General features: G+C 54.8%; 5 protein-coding genes across 5 annotated transcripts; 2 read left to right on the forward strand and 3 right to left on the reverse strand.

Annotated features, from left to right (window-relative positions):
- Nucleotides 1-135: 135 nt before the first annotated feature.
- J4E85_007923 (uncharacterized protein) lies at nt 136-2,989 on the forward strand (the record flags this gene model as incomplete). The annotated part of the gene is made up of 2 exons (XM_051472153.1): nt 136-1,881; nt 1,931-2,989. 2 exons carry the CDS (start codon nt 136-138, stop codon nt 2,987-2,989), a joined length of 2,805 nt encoding a protein of 934 aa, XP_051324350.1.
- Nucleotides 2,990-3,156: 167 nt separating this feature from the next.
- On the reverse strand, nt 3,157-4,821 carry J4E85_007924 (uncharacterized protein; the record flags this gene model as incomplete). The annotated part of the gene is made up of 1 exon (XM_051472154.1): nt 3,157-4,821. One exon carries the CDS (start codon nt 4,819-4,821, stop codon nt 3,157-3,159), a length of 1,665 nt encoding a protein of 554 aa, XP_051324351.1.
- Nucleotides 4,822-5,179: 358 nt separating this feature from the next.
- J4E85_007925 (uncharacterized protein) lies at nt 5,180-7,636 on the reverse strand (the record flags this gene model as incomplete). Its single annotated transcript, XM_051472155.1, has 1 exon — nt 5,180-7,636. One exon carries the CDS (start codon nt 7,634-7,636, stop codon nt 5,180-5,182), a length of 2,457 nt encoding a protein of 818 aa, XP_051324352.1.
- Nucleotides 7,637-8,329: 693 nt separating this feature from the next.
- On the reverse strand, nt 8,330-13,829 carry J4E85_007926 (uncharacterized protein; the record flags this gene model as incomplete). Its single annotated transcript, XM_051472156.1, has 3 exons — nt 8,330-9,255; nt 9,305-9,396; nt 9,448-13,829. The coding sequence occupies 3 exons, from the start codon at nt 13,827-13,829 to the stop codon at nt 8,330-8,332; spliced, it is 5,400 nt and encodes a 1,799-aa protein (XP_051324353.1).
- Nucleotides 13,830-14,482: 653 nt separating this feature from the next.
- J4E85_007927 (uncharacterized protein) lies at nt 14,483-16,480 on the forward strand (the record flags this gene model as incomplete). Its single annotated transcript, XM_051472157.1, has 2 exons — nt 14,483-15,848; nt 16,008-16,480. The coding sequence occupies 2 exons, from the start codon at nt 14,483-14,485 to the stop codon at nt 16,478-16,480; spliced, it is 1,839 nt and encodes a 612-aa protein (XP_051324354.1).
- Between the last annotated feature and the right edge of the window lie 256 nt (nt 16,481-16,736).

The following is a 16,736-nucleotide window of genomic DNA, read 5'->3' on the forward strand; positions in this document are numbered from 1 at the left end:
CCACGCCAGCTGTCTTCTTCGCATGCACACGTGAGGAAAAGAACACACGCTAGCACCATGATATGATGGGATTCTTCCACGACTGCTTCTCTTGAAAGTTGCAGCTCACGCCCACACCAACCCACGCCAGACGTCATGGCAGGCAACGAGCCCACACTATCGTCTCGCGCGAACCAGTACGTTCGCGAGGTCCTGCACAACACCGAAGCCCCGCCCACGATCCCCGTCCGCTACTTCTACACGTCGCCGCTCGCTATAGACGACCCGCTGTCTCCGCTCCCGCCGCCGCCCACGGGCACCTCGACTGCGAAGAGAGTGCCACCGCGGCCCTTCTCCGAATACGACAACGAAGCTATCCAGGAGTCGTGGCTGGAGCTGCGTAAGAAGATCCTGAAGCACACCGAGGAGTTTGGGGAGAAAGATGCGACGGGACGCGGTACGCCGACCAACCCGGCGGTGGAGCGGCTGAAGAGGAAGAGAGGCGCTAGTGCTTCGAGCGAGGAAGGCTCGATCCAGGGACGAGACATTCCGTCTGGGCGGTCATCGAGCAGAGGGCAGTACTCGAGATCTGCCGAGCTGGTGGATAAGAAGACACCCGGCTCCGGTGGTGGCAGCTACGGCCAGTCCATGTCTGGCTCGCTGAAGGCCTACGACCCCGGCCCAATATCGCCCCTTGAGCCTGCGACGACCGGCACCCCGTTCATCCGAGCCCCATCGAGAGGGAATCTGGCCAAGTCGTGGAAGCCTGCGCCTATGGAGGGAGGCCATCGGCCGACTATACACGAAGTGGACAGCTACAAGTGGGATGACGACATGGAGCCTGCTCTTTCGACGGCCAAGGATAAGGCGCCTGCACGAAGGTCCTCGAAGCCAAAACCAGGGCCATCCGCGAAGGTGCCCGTGGGAGTCTCAAGACTACATCACGTAGTCATGGACACAGAGTCAATACGAATGGAGCCCATATACTGGTCACCGCTTAGCGACGTCGCCCAGATAGTCCGAGGAACGTGGTTCTACAAAGACAGCATGATGCCTGTCGAGGTGGAAGTCGCCAACATGCTCGAAGCCGGATACATCGAACTGAGACCCTGGACGCAGACGTGGACGGATGAGCTCAACAGTGCTGTCGAAGTCGGTGCATTTGGTGAGATGAAAATACTACACCACCTCTGGCCCGAGCGACCGAGGAGAGCAGAGAGCAGGCCGTCGACTTCGCAACAGATGATGCAAACAGCAGGTCTCGTTCAAAGCACCCTCCCCGAAGAGGATGATGATCCGGAGAAGGAGCGCAAAGAGACCGTGGAGAATGCCTGCGACTTGATCGACATCTCCACAGGTCCAGAGGGTCCAGATCATAAAGCAGCGGGAGATCTGGAGTACGGTGCCGATGGAAGAAAGCGTCTATACCTCAAAGCGGGTGTGATATACTCTAACGACAAGGAAGCTTTCATCCTCAAGCCAGCACTCCAACCATCGGACTACTACGGGCGACGACCGTTAGCAAACTACATCCGCAAGGGCAGAGCGATCGGCGTCCATGTAGTACGCGGTTTCGACCAGGCCGTCTGGGACAAGCTACATCCGAACAAGAATTCGCCAAAGGCACAAGCAGCACGCGAAGGTGTCTCGTCATCGCAAGGTGGCGCGCCACAGTATCGAAGACAGAAGTCGGACCCCGACCTCGCGCAATCTGAACGACCGAAGGTGTCAGACCTGGTGTTGGTCATACATGGTATCGGGCAAAAGCTGTCAGAACGAATGGAGACGTTCCATTTCACGCACGCCATGAACGCTTTTCGAAGAGAGATGAACGTCGAGCTTGGGACTCCTGACGTCAAGCGGCACCTGCGAAAGGATATGGGAGGTGTCATGTGTCTGCCAGTAAGTCCTCATCGCAGTGATTTTCGATCAATGTACTAACACAAGGCAGGTCAATTGGCGACACCGCGTATCCCTCGACGTCGATAACACCGAGGCTCCCGAGCTTGAAGACCCATCTGCGAACAAATACACCCTCAAAGACATCACGCCCGATACGCTGCCGTCCGTACGTGGTATCGTTAGCGATGTCATGCTCGACATCCCATACTACCTCTCACCGATGCACAACCCCAAGATGATATCAGCTTGCATAACAGAGGCGAACCGCATCTACCGCCTATGGTGCCAAAATAACCCTGGGTTCGCAGAGTACGGGCGAGTACATCTGATCGCCCATTCGCTCGGCTCGGTAATGGCCATTGACATCCTCAGCCAACAACCAACCTATGTCGATCCGCAATTCACCGACCCATCCTTCCCCGAAGCGGACCTGCCCCAAGACCAATTCATCTTCAACACAACCGATCTCTTCGTCTGCGGCAGCCCCGTCGGCCTCTTCCTCCTCATGAAAACCGCAAACCTACTCCCCCGTCGCGACAAAGAGAAGCCCGGCGCCGACTCCTATGCCGCCCCCGGCATCGCCGGCGAGCAAGGCACATATGGCTGCCTGGCCGTCGACAACATCTACAACATCATCAACCCCTACGACCCCGTCGCCTGCCGCATAAACCCCACCGTCGACGTCGTCTACGCCTCAATGCTCAAACAAACCACCATCCCCTCAGCCTCGACATCCTATTTCGCCTCGCTTAACCCCTTCCGCTCGTCCACCTCCTCCGCCAACAACGCCGCAAACGACAGACCCACCACCATCCGTCTGCCCAGCAACGTCGAGCTCGAAACGCACAATTTCACGCGCGAGGAGATTGCGGAAAAGAGAGCGTATCTGCTTAATGATAATGGTCAGATTGATTATTATATGAAATATGGTGGTGGGCCGCTGGAGATACAGTATCTTACTATGCTGGGCGCGCATAGTAGTTATTGGCTTAGTAAAGATTTTGTTAGGATGATTGTTGTTGAGGTGGGGAGGGGGCTGGGGAAGGAGGGTACGGTTAGGGAGATGAGGGCCGTGAAGAAGAAGATTGCTGTTGGTGGTGCGACGTAAGGATGTGATGGTTGGGAGCTGGTGGCATTGCGGTATCGGAGTATGTGTTTGTTGGCATCTTTTAGAAGTTATACCCCGTTTTATACGCAATTTGGTAGGAGTTTGATGTAGTATTCGTTTAATTCAGATTAACGCTATCTAGCATCCTACAGTCCCTCAACGTCTTCTCACACAAAACCCGCTTCTAAACACAACTTGCGCGACGCAAATTTATGGTGTTGCTCCTGCGCCTCGTCTTCCCAATCAATCTCCACCTCTTTCCCTGCATGCATGCTGGCGAAAGCACTGCGACGGGATTTAAGCCAGTTCGTATGCGTTGTATCGAGTACCATGGCCACTCGATTGGCAATGAGTCTATCGTTTGCAGTTTCCTCAGAGGGGCCCTTCAACGTGGGTCCTAGCGCGAAGATAGGCTCGGGGTCATCGATGAAGCCAACGTGCTTCAGAATCGCATGCATGGTGGATCGCCGAAGCGATTCACCGGGTGCGCACCATGAGTTCTGTCCTAGGGCTTCTATGTCTTCCTCCCAGCCGGGCGCTTGGAGTCTATGTCGCACCGCGATGTTCAAAACGGCGCGATACCATAGGTACATCTTCTTTGGCCGGTTGTCGTTTGCAAATTCTAGAATCCTTCCGTCGAGCTGTGCAGGGGCAACAGGCCGAGTTCGATATTTCCAGTCGCCAACCCCATTTCTCACCTTTGGGTCCAGCACTCGGACCTTGTACGGCTCCTTGTCCGTGTCTTGTACTGTTTTGCCGGTCTCGGGGTCGGTATCACCTACGCGAGCAGGAACGATGATGATCTGAGCTCTGTGGAGCATACCCCTGAACTCGAAGCCAAGCGGGAAGCCGTTGGATGGGTTCATCAAGTGGCCGCGTGTACTCTCTGTTTTGCCGAAGAGATAGTCGCAAGCGTAGTCGCCTGTGTTGTAGTGCACTAGATGGACAGCCCCGGTGTCATGTGGCCACGGGTGTACACCTGTGCGTTGCCACGCGATAGGGCACCAGACGTGAAGCCATAAGCGGATATTGTCAGTGAAGCTGCTGCCGCCATAGTAGTTACTGGCATCTTTGTCAAACCTCTGGGGCGCGTCGAGGTCGCGTCCGTCGGGGCCTTTGTACCATGTTTTGTGGACCTGGGGTGACTGGTAGGGCTTTATCAAGCGCTGGATCATGGAGTTGATATACGCCAAATCAATGGCATCAGCATGCTGATGTGCGTCAATGTATTCTCCTTTCATCTGGTTCTTGAAGTCCCGCAGTATGACCAGTAGCTTTCTGAGGTTGGCGGTAGTTGTCTCAGCCTGCACTATCAAAGGCAGTGTTTCTAACTCTGGCATGTTTCCATGCTCTTCAGTTATCTGCCATTGCCGGATGGAGAAGGAATGCGCATCGATCTCAGCGCTGAGCTTGTTGGTGGTGTCGTTGTACCAAATTTGGTATTGGTGCTCGATTGCTTTCTCCCATTCGTCTTGTGTCATCTCAGACGTCCTCTCTAGGGTCTTTGGGCTTGACCATGTATCGAAATGATGATCGCTGGTTCTCTTTGCTGCCTCAAGCAACTCGCTGAGTTGAATATAGGCAGTCAGAGATAACCACATTTTCGTCTCGGTGGTAGCTGGTGAAGCAAACCTAGCAAGGTTTAAGACGTCCATGGGCGCATAAACATCAGTTTCTGACGATTCTTCGTCGCTTGATGAGTCGTCATGCTGGTTCTCCAACACCTCTTCTTCCAGTTCTGTCTCAAAACTGAACAACGCTTCTCGCGCCTGAAGCCCTTGTTTCTGTTTCTTTTTCAATTTTGGCATTCTGGGCTCTCTTTGATGAGCCATTATGAAGTTTCGGTGGCAGATAGTGTTGGGCAAGTATACAAGTTTGTGGTGTTGTAGTGTCAGAAAATATTCAAGTTCGGGGTTTGAGTACGGCGATGTTGCTACCTCTCAGGATAAAACAGTGAGAAGAGGGTAACATCGGACTGTGAGTCACATAGATGCAAAAAGACGTGGTTCGCAGGGCGAGCATGACTGGAAACTAGAAGCGACCACGGTACGCATCAGTGAGGACCCTTGGATGGCTAGCCACTCACAGTCATCGCAATACATGCGGCCAAGAAGACGAAAATCAGCTCTAGTAAGACTGCAAAAGGCATACTTTTTGAATCATCCCATCATCCCATCCACCACGTCCAACCTACTGCCCCAACAATATCTTCATAGTCTCAACCCCCACCCCCAGCACCTCCTGACTCCTACTCCCCTGCAATACCCCCTTCAACTCTTCCACCACACCCTTTTTCTTACAAACCTCCACCCCCTCCTTGACATCCACCACACTCCTCAGACAAACAATTCCCCGATACCTGATACCCTCGTCCTCATCCTTGCACAACCCAACCAACCACTCCACACTCTTGTCCTGCTTGAGGAACTCGACAACCGCAAGATCTACACTCAGCAACATCGCTAGCGCACCTCCAGCTGCTGATCGTGTCGCAGCGTCGTCGACATCCGTCATAGCAAGCAGGAGATGGAGTCTATGTTTCGCCCTTGGTGAGCCGTCTGCGAAATTGGAGATGCAAACAGGCGAAGCCATGAGGTTACACAGCAATTCCGTAGCCGCACGCCGAATCATCGTGTTTGAACTAAGTAACAAATCATCCACAACCGTGTCGAAAGACTGGCGAATGATATGGTCCTGTGTATTCCTATCCAGAGAAGCAAGGTTCGTGAGTGCGAGGAGCGCTTCAAAGGCGTGCAGTTGCCAGGTCGTAGACTCAGTCCGTGTGAGTTGGCTGAGGAGGGGGCGAATGGCCGATGCGCTGGGTAGTGCGGCGTTGAAAGCGTGGGATGGGTTTATGCTTATCAAGAGCCGGGAGAGGGCTTGGGCTGTTGTGGGGAGGGCGGCGGGAGGGAAGGGCGTGGTGCCGGTTGTTGAGAGGTCGTTGGTCGAGGAGATGTGGTCGTAGATCTGGATGAGCAGTTTCACTGCGCCTTGTTGGGCCATGGTGCCGCGGGACTTTGTGTCTTTGGAGAGGGCGAGCAGGATTAGACTGCTTTGGGTGAGGATAGATGGGGAGCCCTTTTTGCAGACTTGCACTAGAAGGGGGACAACGCCGGCGTCTAGTACGCGCTTGCAGCGTATGGCGACGTCTTCGTCGTTGAGGAGGACGTGGGGTGTCGACGGCTTTTGCACGTTGGCGTAGGCTTTGAGTTGGGCCATGCGCTTTTCCTCTTCGGATTGTAAAGGCAGGTATTGTGTGATGTTGACGAAGATGGTCAGACCGCCGAACACGATGTTCTTGGGTGACGAAGGGTCGCTCATGGTTTCGATGAGGCGTTTGAGAAACTTTGGCGACTTGGAGAGATCTTCTCGTACTTTGGGTTGGAGCGAGGCGTAGGCGAGTCCTTCGACTGAGTCTTGCTTTGAGGATGTGTCGCCTCCTATGACCATTGACTTGAAGCTGGCGATTAGGTCGCTTTGGTCTACCTTCTCTGCTCTGACGATTCTTGGTGCATCCTCAGACGGTTGCTCTTCGCCTAGCTTGACCAGTACGAGAGCGGCCAGATTGGCTCGCTTCTTGTTCTGGCTTTCTGCGACGACATCCTCCAGCCACTCTCTGCAGTTCTTGCTGATCGCCTCTCGACAGTTCTTGTCGACACAGGCAGCGCTGATTAACTCCAGAGTAGCCTGCTCAAGGTTGTGCGACTTCTTGCTTTGAACCCTTGACACCAACGTGCTGACAAAGCCGTCTGTGAGGAATAGCGCAGCAGCAGCTGTGACAGCGACCGGAAAGATAGCTGCAGCCGCCGAAAACGCAATAACCAGATCATTCGCCTCCCCCTTCTTCGTCCTGTGCGTAACAAACTTCGAGATCAACTCGCTAGCCGTCTCCGGCGCAAGCTCAAACAACTTGATACTCGCAAGAGTAGCCTGGCTACGCAGACTAGCAGGAAGTCGAATATCCAGCGATGTGAGAATAACATCGAAACTATCCGCATCAATAATCCCTTTGAGATGCTCCGCGTAATGAGCAAGCAGCTGCGCGATCCCCTTCATCGCACGCTCAGGGTGCTCAAGCGCCTCCTCCATCATCATCGCCAAACTGAGCATGAAGATATCTCTATGCCCCGTCTTGAATGATTCGTCGTCGGGCCAGATCGCCCGGTTGAGACAGACTTTGAGTAAACCGTCGATGGAGTCGTCGCCCCGCTCGAACATCTCGTAGTAGATGCGTGTCGGCTGCTCGCGGATGGCTTTGGCGACCCACATCTGGGCTCCGGGGTTCTGGAGTAGTTCGCCTGAGACCTGGTCGAGGATGTCGTCTTCGCCTTTGAAGTCGAAGAGGATGGCCATTGCTTGTTCGGCTTCGTCCTGCTTCAGGCCATGGGTCCGGATTGCTTTGAGTGCCTTTTCGCCATCGTGTTCGTCTTTGCTGCGGACCCAGGCTCGACAGTGGCCCAGTAGTTCGCTCTTTCCCTCCTCTTCTTTCAGTGCAAGCCATGCCTCTTTGATCCGCGGATGCTCGGGTGCGATCGTACTAGCTTCACGCAGGTACCGGGCTGCAACGGTTAAATCGCCTGATTTGGTGCTCTCACTTGCCTTCTCGGCAAGTTGCACCGCTCTGTCTTCGTCGGACGTGGAAGACATCGTTGATTGTATGATGGAAGAAGGTCACTCTAACGTGATGACTTTTGGAGTTCATGGATGCCCACGTGTCACGGGGCCTGGATCGATTTGATGGACGACGCACGGGCCTCTGCGGAGCTGTTTAGTGGAGCGCGGGGAGGTTGATCATCACTACAGCAGGAGCAACCGTGGAACTTCCCTTTGATAACACACCAGCTCTATGTGCCTATATTTTCTACGCGTGCTCTCTATGCAAATTTAGTGAAGTTCAGGCCTGGAGCTTTCAGCAGCTATGTCAGAGTGTCTTCTTCTTGTATTCGCGCTCGTATCGTCATGATTCGCTTGCAATGATGACTGTGAGTGGTACTTTGGGCCATGGATGTCAAGGTGTCGTCACTGCATCAAAGTGCATCCAGAAGATAGTATGCAAAGACTACTCTTGATTACCAAATGCACCTCATCCCGTCATTAAAAGATCTAATCCTCGCTTTCCCGCAGTGAAGCGTGCGAGGTCCAAAAATATATACCTACGCCTAGAAGATGCTCAAGTATAAATGCTTCGCGAACGAGAAACAATGAGACCGACCGCTCTGAAATGATCATACAGAAACGCCATGCCAAAACGCTATGCAAAACGTGCGCCATTTCCAGAATCCGACCTCCCACATTCCGCAACTCCAGGCTCATGCATTCTACTCCATGCATACAACCACCCTACTTCCCCTCATCAACCGCCGTATCCGCCCTCTTCCTCTGAATAACGCCCAAAAACAGCAACCTCTCCCAAACATCATCCTTAACAAGCACCCTCGTCTTATCAAACGGCAGCCCATCCAACTCCCTCAGACTCCTACAAAGATTCGCCAGCATCATCTCAGTAACCCGACGCCTAATCCGGGTCTCATAGTCCAATCGCTGCAAGTGCTGGACATCGGCTTCGACTTCGCCCTCAGGCAATACAAAGCGATTGGTGAGTTGCTCGTCGGAGGGTTTCTGCCGGAGAGACAGGATGCGGTTTTCGCACGTGGGGGCGTAGAAGCGGAGGGTGAGGGGGTTGTCGCGCCAGTCGAGGGTGGAGAGGGTGGGGAGCTTGCCGAGGACCATGGCGTTGGCGCGCAGGCGCTCGAGTTTGTTGCCCGCGAGGAGGAGGGTGCTGAGGCGCTTGATGTTGAGGAGGGGGCGGAGGTCGGTCAGTGAGTTGAAGTTGAGGTTTATGGAGCGGATGTTGGGGGTTAGCTGGCCGAAGTTGTCGGGGAGTTCTTTTAGGCCCATGGAGGCGAGTTCTAGGCGTTGGAGACTTAGTAGGTGTGAGGATATCTGTAGGCCGTACGTTGGGTTGAGGGAAAGATAGAGGTTGCGGACTTCGGTGTTTCGGACTAGGTTGCTTGCGCACATCTCCATGTCGGATTCCGAGTTTAGGATTTGTTCGCGGGCGGAGAAGGTGCGGAGGTGGCGGAGATGTTCTAGTCCAGACACTTGCGTCAGGCAGTTGCCGTCGACGTAGAGAGATTCAAGCTTGGGGAAGTACTGGTCGACATCGAGGAGTGTCGTTCCGTTTCGGCACATACGGATCGAGCGCAGGAATCTGCATGGCTTCAGAGGTCCATCAAGAAGGGGAAACTCCTCGATTTCGTTGTCATCTTCCGAGAGTTAGTATTGGTCGAATGAGTATAGCAAGAAAAGACATACCAAGGTTGAGATGCTGAAGCTGGGGTAGGCAATGCAGATTCCGCACTTCAACCAAACGATTCTTGCGCATATCCAGGTCTGTGAGTGATTTTCTATCGCACGAATTAGCAGGGAACAAAGCATGTTCAAGTTAATATACTTACAGATTCGTTCGGGTGAAGTCAACCATGTCAATCTCGTTACCACGAACACTCAACTCCATCAGACCATCGAGGTGTAGGATGCCTTGGAGAGATTTGATCTTGTTGTTGTCGGCCTTGAGTATGCGGAGATGCACAAGCTCAGCGAGACCGTCAAGCCTATCGACATCGTTGCCGGAAATGTCAAGGTGCTGAAGGTTGACGAGGGTCGTCCAGGAAGTAAGTCCGTTCAGGCAGTTGTTCTGTACTTGTAGTCGCCGCATAGTGTAGGGAATGCCCTCAACCTGATTGATCTTGTTGTCAGAAACATCAAGCTCTTCAAGTGAGTAGCAGAGCTCATCAAGGCGGTGTAAGCTATTGAGATCCTTCTTCCGGAGGTTGACACTGCGAAGATCCTCCCAGTACGGCTCATCAGGCTCAACATCTTGCAGCGCCTTGACGAGCTCCGCAGTACCCTGTGCATAGCGGTCCTCCAGGGCCTTGGAAAATCGACTCCCGTTGTGCTTTACGACAACTCGATCCGGAAGGTCAAACTCGTCGATCTGGTTGAGGGTAAACTCGGGGAGATCGCTGAGCATGAATGTAACATCCTTGACAGGTGATGACGGTGCGGCCACAAGTGTGTCTCGTCGTTCGTGTCTGAGCGGAGGCGCGACATTCATTGATAGTTGCATTCGATAGTTCTTTGACGGGGCATCGTCCAGAATCGACAGATCGCCATCTCCGTTGAAGACTGGCAAACGACTGGGCCGCCCATGCGACACAGTCCGGGTACCGTTCGTCTGTTCCCAAGCCGATTGTTTCTTTTCTGACCTCTGCTGCGCACTTGATGGTCCCCACTGGTTTTGGCGGCGCTGTGGTGGTGCGCTTTCGGAGTGCTGATCCCGCGTGGGAGCCTCGTGCTCAGCGATCGAAATAGTAACGTTGCGCACCCTCGGACGTTGCACACTGGCAGGAGCATGGTCTCTTCCTTCAAAGTACTGGATCTCATGTTCAATGCCATCTTCCTCCGACTCTGGTATGGCGTACGTTGTAGGCGCATGGGGCATCTTGTGTGTACTGTAGTTTCGAGGAGCTTGCGTGCTCCAAGAAGTGGCCCGTGTGTCAGTCTTGGGGAAGCTCCACCCGAAGTTAGAGGCCTTGGAAGGCGCCGAGCTTGTGTCTGTGTAAGCGACACCTTTGCCTTCACGGGTCACAGGGCGCGATTCTTCTTCGGCCCCGGGTCTTTCCGTGTCCTCAAGTATGGTTTCTGCCGTAGGTTGTAGGCGAACTGGAGAGCCTGCTTTGTTATCCTGCTCATGGGTGTCTTCCACTGTCAGATCGGGAATGTTGCCAAATGGATCGTCTTCGCTTGCGTTCATACCACTTGGCTCATCCTCTAATAGGTGCTGTTGTCTGGAAGGGCTCTTCTGACGGACCCATATGTTCTTGTCGCGGTCAAAGCTCATTCCGGCTACCTGCTGAGGGATCAAATGCGCGACCGCTTCGGGTGCAAGGGTGGCGACACACTCGGAACGGCGTGATGCATTTGTCACAATTGTGTTTCCAAATGATGAAGCTGTAGATAGAAGCGTGTTATTTCCGCGAGGCTGGGAGCTGGGTCGCTCGTCGCTATCGGCCCGATGCCTATTGGGATTGTCGGTGATCCGGATGTCATCTTGCTCAACCACCACACTTTCGTCTTCCGGTGTCGCAGATCCTCTCAAACGTGATACTCGTATGGAATTGACTGAAGAGTTCAGGAATGTGTCGTTCTCGTGTTCTTGATATTTCCGGAGGTGGTCCATGATATCAGCATCCATGTGTTGCGTTCTTTGGTCCTGCCAGGAAGACTGCCGACCCTCTTTGCTTGGGGGCCTTTCAAATGTCAACATACTAGAAGGATCATCGTTGACCTCCTCGAGCAGTTGCGTCTCGGCTTCCGTCTCCTCAAGGCTGCCCAGACCGCTAGTTGGTCTGCCCTTGGTACGGATGAAGTCCATGATCTTGAGCGCTTCGTCGAGGAAATCTTGTGTTGTGACAGATCGTTTGCGGTTCTTATCGCGTATGTTGGGCTTTCTCTTCAAGGTAAAAGCGGCAATCTGATTGGCAACCGCCTTTGCTCGATCTCGCTCCGAGTCAGTATCTGACATGATTGACGAGTCTAGGTGTTCGCGGATGGTGTTGAGCTTCGGTGACGACAGGATGAATGCTTCAGTAGCTTCCATTATTTCTGCTTGTATCTCTTCTCTCCTGCGTTGACTAGGCGTAGGGTTCCGAGGTCTCAAAATGTGTCTGCGGGCCAGTGTTTCGGAATCGGCAATCTTCTTCGAAGGGTCTTGGCCAGCTTCCTGTCGTGTACGTCCAACAACGGCTTGTATGGCTGCGTGCGAGCGTTGTACTGTGCCCTGCTCAGCATCACTAGCCGCGTTCTCGTCGTCTTCATCCTCATCCACCGCGGTTATCGTCCTTCTACGCTTCGGCGTCGGGTTCTTGAAAGGGGATGTCGGACCTCTCTTCCCATCTGCGTACTCGTGCACGATTTCCGAGAATGATTCCGGCTCTGTCTCAGAGACCTTTCGATGTGGTACAAATTTTGGCCGGCTAGCACTGACATTCCTAGAAGAATTCCTTGTATGGCTTGACAGGTGTCTCTTGGCCTTTGAAGGTTCCATTTTGCCTGGTGATTCGTCGAGCTGAAACTTGAAGGGTGGACGACTGCCAGGGGGTGCGATGTCTGAAGAAGGCGAAGCGTCGGGTGCGCTATCCTCGTGTGCATCGTAGTCATCGTCGGAACATATCGCCGAATAGTCGCCGGAGTACTCGTATTGGTTCAGTTGACCCTGACCGAACGACACAACTCTGGAGGGTAGTTGTGACTTGTCCTGGTCGGGGTTCTGGAAGCTTTTCTCTTCTACCGAAGTCAGTCTTGATTTGTTCGGCGCCGCCTTGGTTGACTCTATCGTGCCCTCCTTGACACTAGAGGCTTTCACGCTGGAAGCCTTCTCGGACTTGTACTCCAACTGACTAAGTCGTCTCTGTATCCGGTTGCTTGTGAAGGTGTCGTGCGCATCGAAGAGTTTCAGAGGACTCCCAGAACCCTTTGCACGGTCTGGGCTGAGGAACTGTTCGCGCCGACGATGTGGAGTCGTTGGGTTGTTGGTCTTCAATGCCGGGGGAGGAGTAGGGTGCTTCGCGGTGGTACTAGACTGGGCCGTGCCAGCACGGCTGCTAGACGGTCGCGCCCCAGCTATTCTTTCCGGCGATGGGCTGAGTGGTTTCCGGTGGAATGATCCGTCTCTAGAGTATCCGCCTCTTCGGAGCTCCACATTGCGATGGACCTCGCCCATGTCTGGAGTACCGGCGGGGAGGCCTTCGGGTAGCGACTCGTCCTGTAGCCTGGCGAAAGATGAATCCTCGCGACTGTGTCCCAGAGCACTCTCCTCGTGCTCGGTCTCGTACTGTTCTGGCGGCGGCGATCCGATCTGGCGTAGGCGGTTGGCGAGCTCGGATCCTCGGAAGTTGGGAGCAGGCTTAGCGGCCTGGCTGACGTTCATGTTGGCGGTCATGGTGAGATAGACCGGACTGAAGTTCTCGTTCTCGTATTCTATCTGGCCGCTGACGGTTCGAACAGGATCGCTGGGTGGCGGCATGAGGTTTGTGGTGCATTCCGACGATCCCTCTTCGTGTACTGTTCCGTCCTGAGAAGGTCCCTCTTGGTCTGTTTGTTGTTGTTGCTCGTCTTGTTCCGTCTGTTGCGCGTTGGGTCGCGATTTGGGCCATGGCGGCGGGCTCGACGGTAGCGGCACGGCACTGAGGCCCTTCAGCAGCCCGAGCCTGCGCTTTGGCTGGGCAGAGTCGTCTGACGCGCCTGGTGCCGGCCTCTGGAAGATGTTCTCGAGGCCTGTGGGGCCGAACAGGTCGGTCTGGTTGCCGTAGCCGACTTCGCCGTTGACGAGCCTGCGTCTCCACTCGGGCGTGTCCTGGGATCCTGGCTCTTTCGTGGGTGATCTTGCGACGGTGTGGTGCGCTACTGTTCCGAATTGCATGCCGGAGCCTTGCGACATGGAAAAGGACGAGTACGAGGCGCGACGCGGGGGCTCGACGTGTGACGCGTTGGGCGACGACGGGGCGGGGGGCACGTTGATGTCGCTGAGGCTGCGCTCGAGGAGGGCATTGCGCTGCTTGGGCGGGCGCAGCTCTTTCGCGATGCTGCGCACCTGGATCTCGGAGAAGGAGCCTGACGACTGCCGCATGCGGGGAAGGCGGCTGCGGGCTTTGGCCGACGCGCTCTGGGGCGTTTTTGTCGCGGGCGGGCTCTGGGCATTGTGGGCGCCTGTGTCGGGCGAGGGCTGGTCAACCCACTCCTCAGACAGGCCCTCGAGGTAGGCGAGGGTGTTGGCCATGGTGGTGGTGGTGGATGTCTCGCGTAGGCCGGGTGGCCGTGATGTCTCGGGAGGGCGACGCTGAAGATGCGGTGAGAGGGAAACTTGTTGGCGAGTCCCCATGCGCGTCGAAAGAATGCTATGCTAGCGCAAACGGCATTGCTTCTGCAGCGGCGGCTTCAATGGCGCAAGAGTGGTGCTGCAACGCGTCGCCGAGTCGTGCTGACTTGTTTATCGATATCCTCCAGGGCTAGCATCTACTATGACATCTCGTCCCGACTGCACGGCCATAATGGGTGCGCTAACTCGTCATCACCACGGCAACCACATCGATCTCCCGCCTCGCGACAATGCGCCGACGAGGCCTATCCCGATAATCCAGAGCACTAGGCCACCCCAAAAAACGGCTATTCCTGCTCGGCGGCGTAGCAGATCCTCCACAGCTGTCTTGGCGATATCCTTCGCTTGACACCCGAGCTCCTCCACGCCTTGTTCTATTTACGCCGCGTGGCAGCCACGATACACACACGCCGCCCGAACATGCGATCCTGCCTAGCCCCACCTATTTCTACAACATCGTCACCACTACGCATATAATACTGTCACATGTTGGAACTATATTCGAAGAGGCTGCATGAACAAAAGAGGGCCCTTGGAGTGTACCCTTCAGAGCAATGCCGCCGAGCTTGCATCCTCACTTGAAGCGGGGACTGGACTTTGACGCCTTCCATGTCGACCCCGAAGACCTCATCGAAGAACCACCGGCGGAGTACGAGGACCCTGCGCATAGGGCAGCGAAGCGACGCAGAATCGAGGCGATTGCATCCCGATACCTACGCGGCCGACCGCCCGTCATAATCACAGCCGCGCTGAGAGGGCCTTTCGACAATGGCTGGAAGAATCCGTGGACGGAGCCCATAGTAGAGAAGCGGAGGATATCAGGCAAGAACAATGCGGTAGCGGGCACAAGGAACGCCAGTAGCAAGAAGGTCGCTGCCGGTCGCAACAACACCACCAAACGTAGGAGCAGCTCAAGGCTGAATGGAGGCAATGGGAAGGATGTTGTGGAAGATGTTGCTCTCCAGATGGCGTCACCAGAAACATCCAGAGCTGCCAGGAACGACTTAGACCACCGCGAACACGACGATAGCCTCGACGAAATCGAAGTCCCGCCCGCGACAGCACCCTTACCCGACGATGATGACGCACCCGGTACCGCAGAACCCTTCAGTACAAACACGAACAATCGCATACAAAACCGCTCCCCCATGACCAACCCGTTCTGGTTGCGCCGCCCTGAGTCAGCACGAGTCGACATGCGCAAGGCTGCGAATAGGAATACCGATACATCCCCAACGCGGTCTCGGTCGCGAAACAGCACTTCGCAAACACAAACCCAAACACTGTCAGAGTTACGGCTCAGTCTACCGAAAGCGCCCATACAGGCTCAGAAGTCGGCTCCGGAGACACCAGCACAAGAGGAGTGGAGATCAAGCGCCTCAGCTTCGATGGTCATCTCTTCGCCGGCGAAGGATGCTGATACACATGGTCAGGCTGAGCCTGAACCAACTGCAAGCCCACCACGTTCGCAACGGACTGTGCCGATCATCACTTCTTCAATGGGCAGTCAAGGAAGGCCAACAAGACAAGACATACAGCAGTCTGCAGAACGTCTAGGCCGCCAAACACCTGGATTGTCATCAGAAGGACAACCAAGGCGCTCAATTCGTCGAAGAACGCAGAATGCACCCACGCTTACAGATGCACAGCGTGGTCCCGTGACCTCGCCTTTGCCGGCTTCTTCAACTGGCAAGCCCCGTAAAAAGGCCAAGCTGAAGCCGAGAGTAGTGAATTTCGACTCGTCGCCAGAAAAGATTCCTTCTGCCAAGAAGTCATGTGCAGAAGACGTCATCCACAACGACGCCGACGATAAGCTGCAGGTGGATCCAACAGACGCAGTTGTGGTCGATGTACAAGCGTCTCCACAAGTTGAAGGAGATGCCAGTGTGATCCAGAATGAAAACTCTGAACTGCGCACGAGTCGGTCTAGTCGAGACTCTGACTGGTCTACACAAGCCGCCATGATGCGAGCTCAGCTTGAGTTTCAGCAAAGCACCTTCCCCATGATGTCCCCGGAGGTTCTCCAATTGGACTCGCAAACCTCACTTCTTGATACACCCCGTCCCATACTAGTCGCAGCCAGTGCAGCCGTTACACCTCTTTCTGCCTTCACTGTCCAGCGAGACGAGCCACTTGCACCCGAGACTATTCTCCAAGCTCCACCGATCAGCACGCAAGACCTCTTCGGCGCAGCGTCTCCGTTCGCATTTAGTACCGTGAAAAAGAAGCCGGAAGAAACGCAAAGAAGCAACTTGAGGTTCGCTTTCAGCCCTAGTGATGGGGTACTGGGAGCTGACGCGGTCGCTAAGAGCCCCACTCCTACTGCTGAGCGGGTCCCGCTGAAGAACAAGGACAACATCACGTCGTTTTGGAGCTTCACCACGGACAAAGCTTCCCAATTATCTCACGGATCATTTGGTGACAGGTCGAAAGGGGTATTGAATGAGGTCGGATTTCCAGCGCTGAACATCGACACGTCACTTGGCGACTTCGGCCCTACCGGTAGTCTGGATTTCACAGATCGCTTTCTTCGCAATATAGACGACACTTGAATACTATGACAAAGAACCAAGATCATTTCTGCACGCAGCACACTCCCGGTAGGAGCACCGCGGAAGCATCGGCATGGCTACGTGCTCCAAGTGGCTCTGAGCGCCGTGGCACTTGAATATTGCCAGAGAGAAGCATTCTGTACCGGTATCACAGCGACGTGCAGCGATAGTCACGTAAGGATGCAGCAGGCGGTGAGAGGCCACGTTCTCGAGTGATTGGCCGTCGACACCTGTCGCCCATGCACAGTCGATGCAA

Source organism: Alternaria conjuncta (genome assembly GCF_024043145.1).
Source record: "Alternaria conjuncta strain BMP 0040 chromosome Unknown scaffold_11, whole genome shotgun sequence".
Classification (NCBI taxonomy): Eukaryota; Fungi; Ascomycota; class Dothideomycetes; order Pleosporales; family Pleosporaceae; genus Alternaria; species Alternaria conjuncta.